General features: G+C 39.6%; 1 protein-coding gene across 1 annotated transcript in view; it reads right to left on the bottom strand.

The window, feature by feature from the left end:
* Positions 1-13,731, bottom strand: part of plekhg4b (pleckstrin homology domain containing, family G (with RhoGef domain) member 4B) — a 43,660-nt gene extending 29,929 nt beyond the window's left edge. The window contains exons 1-2 of the mRNA XM_088998492.1: positions 13,633-13,731; positions 13,429-13,581 (exon numbers count right to left, since the gene is read on the bottom strand). Of these exons, the coding sequence (XP_088854618.1) occupies positions 13,429-13,581; positions 13,633-13,731 (252 nt within the window). The remainder of the gene's footprint in view (positions 1-13,428; positions 13,582-13,632) is intronic.
* Between the last annotated feature and the right edge of the window lie 448 nt (positions 13,732-14,179).

Below are 14,179 nucleotides of genomic sequence, written 5' to 3'. Positions count from 1 at the left end.
ATGTATGTATTGCATTGGAATTTGTTCATCCGCCCCCATTTCAAGCCGAGATAACTCCAGACCCACATAACTTAGGAAATATACATTAAAACTATCCATAACCTTGCCCCCCATGACTTTCTGACCTTCTTCAAATTTCTATTCCCTCTCGTTCCCTCAAATACTCCAATTCTGTGCCCCCCCTGCCCGTCTCAGCACAATGGGGGACAGAGCTTTCAGCCGCTCTACCCCCAAACCCTGGAACTCACTTCCTCCCAACATTCGTAACATCTATCCTCTTCCCACCTTCAAATCCCATCTCAAAACACACCTATTTAAAATTGCATTTTCTGTGTAGCTCTATCTCTTGTTTCTATTTTTAATTGTATTTTATTTATTGTATTCTATTTATAATTGTATTTTATTTATTATTGTATCTATGCTTCTCTGTGACTGTAAAGTGTTCTTGAGAGCTTTGAAAGGTGCTCAAAATGAAATGTATTATTATTATTATTATTATTATTATTATTATTATTATTATTATTATTATTATAAACGAATATGTATGTATTGTATTGTAATTTGTACAGCTGTCCTCATTTCAAGCTCTTACAACTCCAGACCTCTATAATTTAGGAATTAACTATTTTTTCTGATGAAAGAAGAGAGTCTAAACTTTAGTCTAAAGTTTCTTATGCTGCATTGAACTTAGTCCTAAAACTCAATATTCTGTGGGTCCTGGAATTCAAGTGACAATAACAAATATCCCGGCACTGGAGTGGACACATTTTTGCAGGTCTGGCGGTGAATGAGTTAAAGACATGGCAAGTATGTACTTGTAATTTGAAAGCAAACATATGACAGTTGTCAGTGAAAAAAAAGGAAAATAAGAAGAATCACCCGGTTGCAGGTGTTCCATGACCGCAAATAAGTGTCATCCCAAGTTTTAAAAAAGATTACTGCATGTCAGGAATGACAACTGTGGTTCCTCGTAAGAACTGTTTTTAAAAGAGTCGAGAGAAAGACCTGATTTATGTTGCAGGACGACTGATGTCTTTGTTTGACACGATGTAAACAACACTCGCTGCAGGATATTGTTCTTGTAGAGCCCAGGTTGACCTCTTTAACTCCACCAAATGGTACTCCACGACATTCCTCAAACACGGGCTTCGTGTGCACATTTCATTGCTTCCATGAAAAGAGCAAATGCAAGGAGTTGAATTGATTTTGTTCGATTGATCTGGGAAGTGACTGCAGGCAGAGTCAAGGGAGGTCAAGAAACAAATCTGTTGATTCCTACTCGAGGTAAATATAGATTGGGGGCATACCAAAACAAGTTGGGAGTCAGTAAGGCAAAGTTGCTTATCAGAGAGGATACAAGGCTGTGTAGTTCCCTGACCCCGGCAGTGATATGAAACACCAACTTGAAATCTTGTTTTCTATTGCTTGAGCGTTATCACATGTCCCGAAAAGTCTCGAGTATCGGAAAAGTCAATCAAATTGATGATCAATTCATCCACAAATTCACACAAACCGTTTTTTTTAAATTGTGATTTCATCAGAGAGTTTTTCTTGAAAAATAAAAAATTAAAAAAATAATAAGATTTTTTTGGACATTTTTTTTAAATAAAAAAATGTTTGGTATTTTTTTTAATTACGAAAAATATGTGTTCTAAATAATGTTTTGGTTTTTTTAATTAACATAAATATATATATTTGTTTTATATTTATGGTTTTTAATATTTTTATATTTTTCTTTTTTATATTATATATATATATATATATATGCATATCTATATCTATATATATCTCTATATCTATATCTATATATATGTATCTCTATATCTACATCTATATCTATATCTATATCTATATAGATATATCTATATACAGTAAAGTCTCGTTATATCGATATCGGATATATCGATAGTCCCGGTTATATCGATACTATTTCTATGCACGCACGGAGAAAATTACATGCAAACAGGGTCGGATATATCGATAGTCCCGGTTATATCGATATTTTTTCGGACTCCCTTGAATATCGATATAACGAGACTTTACTGTATATACAGTGAGACCTCAACTTACAAACACCTTTAACTTACAAACTTTTCGTCTTACAAATGTCAAATGTATGAAAATTAAACCTTATAATAAGCACTATTTTCATAATACACACCCACCACAGCTGGCGGAGTGATCTTTGGCGAAAGCACACGGCCGAAAAGCACCAGAGGTTAAGTTACCAACAGTCCTTATGGAAGGTGACTCTCCTTCCATAAGCCATCAACGGCCATCAAAAAGGTAAATAAAACTTTATTTTACAGCACAGTTTATTTCTTTAATTACAGTCCTCGTGCAATTCCCTTTGATCTTCGACCTCCAACGCCATTCCATCAAGGCATAAATGACCATCACAAATGTAAATAAAGTGACTTTATGATACAATGCAGTGTATTTCTTTCATTGCAATACAATAGCACATTTATTATACATAGAATAAGGTATGTTGTGTGTAGTTTTAAGGCTTATTTAGTTGAAAAGTATATTTTATGGAAACCCGGGAACGGATTATTCACATTTTATGGTTTCCTATTTTTTTTTGAGATAACACTTTTCGCCTTACACACTGTCTGGGAACCAATAACCAATTAAGTTCGTAAATTGAGGTCTCACTGTGTGTATTATATATATTATATATATATATATAAATATATATATATATATATATATATATATATATATATATATATATATATATATATATATATATATTTTAGCTTGTGTGAATTTGAGGATGAATTTGGCGCCAACTCTTGATCATCGACTTGATTGACGGCAACTTTGCTTTTTTTTTTGGAAATTCTAAACAAACATTTTTTTTAATTGTTTAATTCCGAACTGTGGAGAAGGATACTTTTCATTGGCTGGCTACGATAGGCAACATCAGCGACCATATTATTCAACATTCTTTTTATGCAAAGATAAACAGAAAGCCGCTATGCTTTCGGCATAAAGACCACACCGCAATTCATGACACAGGTATGCCGAATAACACATACTAAACAATTCCTAAAGTTTGATACCCGGTACACGCCAGAACAAGCCCCCAAGTATGTCAAAGCACATTTCAAGTCCCTACCTTAATACTCAGGTAGTTCTCACAACTCCTGGACTTTGCTCTGGAATGCATTTTGCAAAATGACTGCATTTAGGCACCTGATCCGAATCCCAGCAGCCAGTTCATTGACCAAAACAGAAATGATGTCAAATCCAAGACGTACAATCCAGTGTATGATCAGTCCTGCGCTGCCCTCTCACCAGGTCCATTTCCAGTTCTTGTGCTTTGTGGCAGCTGGAGCTGAATAAACTCCTGCTGGGGCGTGAGAGAGGCAGTGCATTGGCGTCCACGTCACTCACACGCACACACATACACACTCCCTCCTGCTATCCAGAATAAACCCCTTCCACTCTCAGCCCCGCCTCTCTTTGCCAAAGGCCTCAGCTGGATGAATGCATACTCATCATCGCAAACTTCCACATTTTCGACCTCGTCTACGCACCATCCAGCAGCCTCAAACTCTCCACCCAGCAGGGGTCAGACTCTGCCTAACGCCTCTTTGGCCCACTGACCCCGTGCACCCGTCCCTTACCTCCGCAAGCAGCTCTCCACACCCCTCCTGGGCCACAATGGGCTCTCTTTTGTGAGCACAATACAAATGGACTAAGGTTTCAGCTTATTCTGCTGCTTTTTCAAATGGGGACGAGAAAAAAATGGGGGACAAAAAAGAAGACATCAGCACAGGATTGGTGGTTCAGGTACTGGCGAGAATAGCATTACCCTTCAGTTTTGTAATGGGGGGATAATTTGAACTCGCGATTCTGACCCTGTGATCAATATATCTTTGATAAATTGGATTGGATTGGATTAACCTTTTATGAGTCTTGCAGTGGAGAAATTTACATTTCACAGCAGAAAAGTGATCAAAGTGATCAAAGGAAAGGAAAAGAAGAAGTAGAAAAACTAAATACAGGACTCTCGCGTCTCCATCTTGAAGTCAAAGACAAAATAACAAATAATGTGACATAACAAAAAAGACACAGACAGTCATTCAATTGTAACCACTTTCTACCCTCTTTGTTGTATGAAGCAGTTCTTGATGAAAGAGCAGGGAATCAAAGGGTCCTTTTCACTAATGGATCAGGGTCATCATGGTGAAATGTGCATGTCCGCTACATGCTAAAAGTTGAAAGCTGTACCATCCATCCATTGACAAAAAGAGACCGTCTACTACTCCTGTCCCATGTAAATCCGCTTTAATTCCAAGCCGCGACAGTTCCACATACGCATCGTCGCTCTGTCGCTTCCTTTCCGCTGAACAAAGCCAGGCTGTTCAATGCTGCCTATTACGGGCATAAAAAAAGCACAATCGCCCAAAAGTTGTCCAACGATGATAGTCAAATGGCAATGACATTCCTCCCAATCAAAAACAGTGCTGACATATTCATGCTGCTGAAAAGGTGCAACAGTTCAACAGTCTCCTACTTGATTAATGTCACGGCCAAAAATGCTGAGAAACAATACGTATCGGTTCCACATGACGCAGAACAACTCAAAGTGACAAAAACAAAAACCAAAACAAAACCACAAAAACAACAAAAAAAAGCAAGGCTCGTAAACGCACTCGCTGACAACTGCCTACTCGGGCGCCATTTTAGATTTATGTCAATTATGCGTCAACCAAATTAATTCAATAATTCAGTCAATAAATGACAGAAATGGCCACTTCATTCTATTCGACAGTCAGTCATCTCTTGGTCCATATTTGTATCCAAAAAATTCTCCATTTGGACAACTTGATTATACTTGTGTAAAGTTATCACCTACTCCCACCCGAAAAAAAAAAATGTCTGCAAACTCGGTTAGCAATGCCTCTGAAATGCAGTAAAAACATACACACATTAAGCTGTCTTACTTACACAAAAGAAAATAGTGAGGAAAAATAATCAAATGGATTTATTCATATTTATGAAGTGAGACACAATAACTGACTGCTATGGTGCATCGCACGCATTCAATTTCTATCGTAGCTCGAAATAAGTTTTGTTATAGTGAGTTTAGTGTCGTGTAAATGGTTGCTGTATAACAGGGGTGTCAAAGTCATTTTTTGCCGCGGGCCACATTGTAGTTATGGTTTCCTCTCGAGGGCCGTTATGAATCCCTTCAAATATTACATATAGAGCACACAGCAAATTAATGAACAACTCGTTTTCAAATCTGAAGTCAAGAATAATGACTTTTATTGTGGCTGACATCCAAAAATATGAAATTTTGGCTCAGATTTTAGCAATCATCATGGAATTTAACAAGTTTGATTTGCTTTCACGGGCCGAAAAAAATGATGTGGCGGGCCGGATTTGGCCCGCGGGCCTTGACTTTGACACCTGTGGTGTATAATAATATCATCCACTGTATAAACAGAAGCAAGCACACCTCCATACACATTGTACAAATACGCACTTGTGACACAGTCAACCTGTAATTTGTACTCGCCGGCCTATTTGCAGCGGCTACACGGTCAGCAAGGGTGGGCTTTTCCGTTTTCATCCACAGCTCGTTTACACTTTAGCCTCCTTTTTAAATCCTCACTTATCTAATTATGTTGGAATTGATGCACATGTGCAGTAAAGGAAAAAAAACCGAGGAGGGAGTTCAAGTGGAAGTCAGCATGTATACGGTGGTTGCATTGAGTCCTAAGGTATAATTTGGTGCAAGCCAGCGAAAATGCAGGCGTGTCTGCATTACCGCATGGGTGAAAAGTCACATTCGTGACATTCTTAAGGAGCTCGTCTGGAAAAAATATTACGTTAAAAAATGTAAAAACAACAGTAAATGTCCCCATTGTGGGACGAATAAAGGTTTTCTGATTCTGAAATGTCATCTCCCTTGAAAGGAAGGAGCCAATGGTGGTGTGCTCAGGAGAGAACTTCTGACTGGGCAGAGTTGGACTTGCCTCCACGCTCAATCTCGGCTCTTGTAGTGGTTCTCTCATGAGGGGAGTGGTCTCTCTCTGTCTCTCGCTGTCTCTCTCACTGTCTGTCTCTCTGTCTCTCTTTGTCTCACTGTCTCACTGTCTCTCTCTCTGTCTCTCTGTGTCTCTCTGTCTCACTGACTCTGTCTCTCTCTGTCTCTCTCTGTCTCTCTCTGTCTCTCTGTCTCTCTCTCTGTCTCTCTGTCTCTCTGTCTCTCTCTCTGTCTCTCTGTCTCACTGACTCTCTCTGTCTCTCTCTGTCTCTCTCTCTCTCTCTCTCTGTCTCACTGTCTCTCTCTCTCTCTCTCTCTCTCTCTCTCTCTCTCTCTCTCTCTCTCTCTCTCTCACACACACCCTTTCACCCCCTCTAACACTCCCACAATCTCACCATCTCACTCTCACACTCGCTCACCCTCTCACTATCACACCCCTCACCTCTATCACACTCCCACACCCTCACTCTGTCACTTACCCCCTCACCCTCTCCTACTCTCTCATGCCCTCGCCCTTTTACCCCCTCTCACACTCACAATCTCACACTTGCACTCTCTCACACTCTTACCCCTTCACCCCCTCTCACAATCTCACCCTCTCACTTGCTCACCCTCTCACTTTCACACCCCCTTACCCCTATCACACTCCCACACCCTCACTTTCTCACTTACCCCATCACCCTCTCCTCCTCTCTCTCTCTCTTTCTCACCCCTTTACCCCTTTTACCCCCTCTCACAATCTCACACACGCACTCTCTCACTCTATCACCCGCTGACCCCTCTCTCAATCTCTCATCCCCTCAGCCCCTCACCCCCACTCACACACTCACTTACCTTCTCACTCTCCCACTCTTTCACTCTCTCTCCTATTCTCTCACTCCCTCACAACACCCCAACCTCTCCTCTCCAACACCCACTTTCTCACAGGTTGCCAAAACCAAAGCACCATTATATGCATTATAGCATGTAATAAATGCAGTATGCCGTCTTCTTTGTAGTCATGATATTTTTTATATCATATATATATATATATATACAGTAAAGTCTCGTTATATCGATATTCAAGGGAGTCCGAAAAATATCGATATAACCGGGACTATCGATATATCCGACCCTGCGCGCATGTAATTTTCTCCTTGTTCATAGGTATCGTAATGACTATCGATTAACCGATATCGATATAACGAGACTTTACTGTATATATATATATATATATATATATATATATATATATATATATATATATATATATATATATATATATATATATATATATATATATATAGAGTAAAGTCTCGACTTTACTGTATATATATATATAGTAAAGTCTCGTTATATCGATATCGGATATATCGATAGTCCCGGTTATATCGATGCTATTTCTATGCACGCACGGAGAAAATTACATGCAAACAGGGTCGGATATATCGATAGTCCCGGTTATATCGATATTTTCGGAGTCCGAATAAATAAAAATATATGTATATATATATATATGTATCCACTGGTGACTAAAAGCTGCATTTCAATTCAGGAAGATTTATCACTCCTAAAATAAACGCACCATAATTACCAGCATGTTATGATTGAAAGACGGACGGGGCAGCAAGTTGAAGATCGACTCTCTGTTAATATTGTTTGTGCCACTAGAGAAATCAAACTTTTTCCTGTTGTTTTTCCAACACAGAGCCACAAGATGTAAAAATAGCCGCATTTACGCAAGCTTCTGGTAAGGACGATTTATGTGATGTGAAGAAGTGATACGTTCCTCTCTTGGGTGGCACGCCATCTGATAAAACCATCATGGGAACATTTCAGCCAGATGTCACAAGAGCAGCGGTTGCATCGTTTTTCATGCTCATATCTTACCCGATAAACACGCACTGATTGGAGCAATGTAGCTATTTGGGGGGTGAAAGATCTGTCAGTGTTGCGCCTACTTGTGAACAAGCTCCAAGATAATCACATCCCAACGTCATTCAAACAGTAAAAAGTTGCTACGTTCACAATGCCTCAGCCAACCGTAATGTACAGTGCACGTCCACGCTAGAAGCATAACAACCGCCAAGACATTTTTCCATTCAGAACTATCAATCAGAACTTGATTATCTTGGTCAAGCTAACCATTTTATTCAATCACTAAATTTGATCCTTTGATCCTATTAATTCCTATGATGTAATATAAATTATAAATTAGAGCTAGCTTGCTAACTGGCTATTAGCTGGCTTGCTAACAGGCTACTGGCTGGCTTGCTAACTAGCTATTAGCTGGCTGACGGGCTATTAGGCTGGCTAACTGGCTATTAGTTGGCTAGCTAGCTGTTGGCTGGCCCGCTATTGGCCGGCAGGCTAGCTATTAACTAGCTAACTTTTAACGGAGTTATTCCGGGTTGAGTGGCGCGTGTGGCTGACGCCGCTCACCCACAGAAAAAAATTATCCTGTGACTGTACAGTGACCTTGAGAGTTTTGAAAGGCGCTTAAAAAATTAATTTATTATTATTATTATTATTATTATTATTATTATTATTATTATTATTTATTCACTTTTGACAATTCACCTCCCGGCGCCTTGTGGAATGAAATTGCTTGGATGTCTGTAAAAACATGCTTTTGAAATAGCTAAAAAAAAAGAATAATGCCAGTGAAATATTTAGAATTAACCAAATTCAGAATTAACTCATTCACTGGCAGACGATGTGCAAAAATGTGTCCAGTCCAGTACCAGGGTTTTTGTCATTTTCACTCGAATTCCAGATCCCACACAATATTGAGTTTTAGGACTACATATACTTTCAATCGATGTAAAGGTTTTCTCAGCCGTCATTGGTACTTCTTTGAAGGTGTCGGACGTTTCGCTCCTCATCCGAGAAGCTGCGTCAAAGAACTAAAATTTTACCAGCAAATTTTAGATCGCTGACGAAGCTGACATGAATTTTACCAGCAAATTTTAGTTTACTGACAAAGCTTCTCGGATGAGGACCGAAACGTCCGACACCTTCAAAGAAGTACATATGACGGCTGAAGAAACATTTTCATCGATGGACCACTCCTGTACAACTTAGAGCTTAAACAGACATAAGCATTCAATGCAGCGTAAGAAGCCTTAGACTCTCTCCTGTCATCAGACAAAAATAATAAATTCCTAAATTATATGGGTCTGGAGTTATATGAGCTTGAAATGAGGGTGACAGTCCAAATTACAATGCAAACCATACATATTGGCATATATCGCGCTTTATCAACAGCTGAAGCTGGAACAAAGCGCGAACATGGAAAAAAACGGAAATGCTGCCTATTTATGGAAGGGAAAAACATATCCAGAGGCTTTGGCCAACGCTTTATCGGCACCCAAGCATGAAAAAAACAAAACCCAAGCAAATTCGGAATGGTCTACGTCATATTTTCAATTCCCGAATAAATTTGTAAATGGCAGTGAATGAGATTCAGTAAGCACGAGTGATGGTTTCTATTCTTTGCAGAGGATTAAGAAGATATGCATGTTTGTCCACAACACCGTTGATGGTGTTGATTCATTATCCCACCGACGATATTTTGCGTCGTCTGTTAACCTAAAGTTTGTGAACTTTTTGTTTTAATCAATTGTGCATTTTGAAGAATATGCACTCTTAGCTGTAAATAGATGGGTGGTCATTTGTAGTTAAGCACTCGACACGCACATACACACGCCAAACCGTGGAATGTGACACCTTGGTACTATTTCACTTCGAACCGACCTCATAGCGGCACCCAGGCCACCCATCAACAGTCGTCATGAAAACATGATCTCCTTTTTTGCAAGCTGCAAAACTGTTTTCACATGACACGCAAAAAACAACATGGCGAATCCACTTCAGGTTCGTTGCATCCAAAGGTGCCTCACTCTACTTTCTATAAACAACAAATCAAAATAAATAGAGCGTTATATTTGTGTAGCTCTACTTACAGGTCATTTTTTTCCCCCCATCACAATCATCCGTTAGATCTTCTATTCCATCACGTAAACCTTCTCATCTGCTGCAGCTTCTGAGCTGGCCTTTTAAAACCCATCCATTTTAACATCCTCTGTGAACTCTTCCTCCTCTGCCATGATGTCATCACACAAATGCAAACAGCTACGCAAACACACGTGCACCCATTCGGCACCGGGGTCACATGTCAGGATACCGTATTTTTCGGTGTATAAGGAGCACTGGAGTGTAAGGAGCACCCCCCAATGAATGGTGTATTTTCAAACGTTTTCCATATATAAGGCGCACCTCCAATGAATGACATGTTTTAAAAAGTTTTCCATATAGAAGGAAGATCACATTATAAGGCCCTATAATAGAGGCTGGGGTTACATTATGTATCAAAACGGTCAGATTTTGCCATCATTTTCCTTTTTTGATGTCAAACATGAAAATTGTAAAATAGTATAATGAATGGTATTTTCTCCATTTTTATGAGCTCATGGTTTTATCAGAGTTGACCACAATACAATAAATAAGAAATACAATTTTCAGAGATGACCAATCTTCCTTCTTTAAAATGTTTATGTTCCTTAGAGGTTTATATGGAATATTTTGGCGTTCAATTTTTTTTCAGAAATAAACACACTCAAAACACTCAACACAAAAGCAAGCAATATTTTTTTTCTACATTTCAAATAATTGAGCTACAAACTGAAAATGACGGCAAAATCGAGGAAAAAAAATCCAAAGTATTTTCATCATCATCCATTACATTTCTAAGTGCCTTTCAAAACTCTCAAGGTCACTTGACAGTCACAGGATGAAGTTTTTCTGTGGGTGAGCAGCGGCAGCCACACGCGCCAGCGTTCATTCAACCCAGAAGTCAATAGACAGAAAGCTAGCTAGTCAGCTAGTATATAGCTAATAGATAGCAAACAACCCGGAATAACTCAAATAGAGAGAAAAGCTAGCTAGCTAATAATAATAATAATAATAATAATAATAATAATAATAATAATAATAATAATAATAATAATAATAATAATAATAATAATGATGCCTTTATTCGTCTCACAGTGGAGAAATTTACATTTCACAGCAGCAAAAACAACATACAGGGGCGGCTGTAAAGGCAGCAACTCGAAAAAAATATATAATAATGTGACAACACAAAAGACAGACAGTCTTCAATCTTAAGCACTTTTTGTACCCTCTTTGTTGCATGAAGAAGTTCCAGATGAAAGTGGAGGATCAAAGCATCTTTTTCATCAGTGGATCAGGCCTGTCGTGGTGAAATGTGTACGTCTGCTACAAGCTAAGGTTTGAAAGTAAACACAAAGCTGTTGCATCCATTGATGAAAATAGTCTCATAGCTCCTGTAAATCCGCTTCAATTCCAAGCCTCGACATTTCCACATACGCATCAGCGCTCTGCCGATTTTATATATCCCTTACTTCTTTATCGGGGGTTAAATGGAGTCGGTAGCTACCAGACCTGTTGTGGCTCAATATGACTACACATATAAGGCGCACTGGTGTATAAGCCGCAGAGTCTTTTGAAGAAAATCAAGGCTTTTAGGTGCGCATTATACCCCGGAAAATACGGTAACTTGAATCAAAATTCGGGAGTCTCTCGCGCCAATGATTGGGACCGCAGCTGTTGTGTGAACAAACTTGAAATGGTGTTAAAAAGGGAGGAGAATGCCACCTGTCACTGACCCCCCCAATGCCATAATGTACCTTATCCTGCCCCCACCCCGCTGTGCTGATGTCTCACCCCAACACAAAAGCCAATGTTTTCTCTGAGCACGCGAACACAGGTGGCTAGGTTGAGTTACAGAGGCGCCTCCTACACTCTTCGAATGCAAACTTGGGCTGACAGACAGAGTTCATATGAAGTTTACATCGTACGCAGTGTAACTCACCAGTTCCTAATCAATTATTCAACACAGACAGCGTTTACGTTTTCAAAACGGCTTCGATATTCAGTGCAATAGTTGAGCGCCCTTGCGTGGACTTGCCTGAATGCGCCTGCTTGAATGAACAAGAATTCAGGATCAACCGCAACCAATAGAGCTAAAGACTTCCTGCTGTTTATCACATAAAGCACAGGTGTGAAAGTCAATGCCCGCGGGCCAAATCTGGCCCACCACATTATTTTATTCGGCCCACAATAATCAAATCAAACAAATTCCATGATGCTTGCTATAGTCCGAACCAAAATTTCAAATTGTCGCATGTAAAAAAAAAAAACACAATATCAGTTATTCTTGACTTCAAATTTGAAAAGTAGTTATTCATTCATAATAATACATTAAATTTCTAAGCGCCTTTCAAAACTCTCAAGGACTCTTTACAGTCACAGGATAAGGATGAACTCATTCACTGCCATTCCCAAATTTATTCAGTAATTAAAAAGCATGACGTGGAGCGTCATTATCGAATTTGTTCTGTTTTTTTTGGGTGCTGATAAAGTGCTGGCTATGGCCTCGGGTAATGTTTTTTTTCCTTTTCACAAGGGGCAGAATTTCCCTTATTTCCATGTTAGCGCTTTCTTTCAGTTTCAGCTGTGGTTAAAGCATTAAATAAATTTGTATATATTTAGTTTTTATGTTCCTGTTTTGTTTATTATTTTGCTTTGTGTTGACTATTATGTGAAATGCTTCGTTACAGCTGCAGCTGTTGTGAAAGCGCTATATAAATTAGGATGTATTGTATTGTATGGTAATATCTATGTATTGTATTGTATTTTGTATAGCCGCCCCCACTTCAAGCTCAGATAACTCCAGACCCATATCACTTAGGAATTAACTATTATTTTCTGATGAAAAAAGGTTTCTTACACTGAATTTAATGTTTATGTAGTCCTAAAACTCAATATTCTGTGGGTCCTGCAATCAGATTGAAAATGAAGAAAACCCTGGCACTGAAGTGGAGACATTTTTGCACATCATACAGCCACCCCCATTTCAAGCTCAGATAACTCCAGACCCATTTAACTTCAGAATTAACTCTTTTTTCTGATGAGTCTTGGGTTTCTTACACTGAATTGAATGCTTATGTTGTCCTAAAACTCAATGTTCTGTGGATCCTGCAATTTGAGTCAAAATAACAAAAACCCTGGCACTGAAGTGGACACATGTTTGCACATCATCTGGCAGTCAATGAGTTAATCTGTAAATTCATAACAGCCCCCCCGAAGGGAAACTGTAACTACAATGTGGCCCGCGGCAAAAAATGACTTGACACTTTTTGTGAAACCATTATCACCAAATCTGTAAACAATGCTTCATGTGACAAGTCATCAGAATGCAGAACGGTCGGGAACGGTTGACCGTTTTTGTTCTATCAAGCCAAATAACAGCACAAACAATTTTTAAACGCAAAACAGCCTTAATATCCTGTCATTTTCTCCAGTGATTTTCATGATAGAATGGAAACAAAGCAGGAGTTGTGAGAAGAAGCACTCACCTTCGAGCCGTCAGAGCAGTTCTGCAGATTTAACGTCAAACTTTCTGGGTTGTGTGAGGCTGACAGCTGTCGAACCGGCGGACAAGACCTGCCCCCGAGTCCTGCGGCAACCTGACGTGTTCCATCAAAGACACTGGCGAGAATGGCCTGAAAACAATCGCAAAATTAGAGCAAGCCAGACAGAAAAAGTGACTCCCAGCCTACCCCACCACCACCACCACCACCACCACCCCATACCGCCACCCCCTCCAGGCATCCCAATTCCTCGTCGGGGCGTAACCCAGTGGTTTTATCTGCGCCCATCTCCTCCTGTGTGGAGCGTGTGATTGGATTGGATTGGAGTGGTGCAGCTCAACTGGGCTGCTGTGTCAACAAACTGAACCCCAAAAGTACATGACGTGAAAGGGACATGACTTATAATAATAATAATAATAATAATAATAATAATAATAATAATAAGAGTAAAAGTCCACCAAGGTGAAACAAACATGCACAGCACACAATGCATAGACAATGCACAATGCATACAATTGCATACAAAGCACACAATGACCCGACAATGAATGGTCGTGCCGGGAGTCCTTTTGACTGCCACTGATTGTAATGACCAGCACCTGCGAGGCTGCAGGCGGGGCCGACAGCGCCACCCGTTGGTCGCCAACCAGATCATGACAACCAGAAGTAACTCAAATAGAAAGAAAGGTAGGTAGCTAATAGATAGCCAGCTAGCTATATAACTAATAGATAGCCA

This window comes from Hippocampus bargibanti, linkage group LG06, assembly GCF_051943395.1.
Source record: "Hippocampus bargibanti isolate YZ-2025 linkage group LG06, ASM5194339v1, whole genome shotgun sequence".
In the NCBI taxonomy this organism is placed as follows: domain Eukaryota; kingdom Metazoa; phylum Chordata; class Actinopteri; order Syngnathiformes; family Syngnathidae; genus Hippocampus; species Hippocampus bargibanti.
The sequence above is the reverse complement of the archived record's forward strand: the minus strand, read 5'-3'. Positions and strand labels throughout refer to the sequence as shown.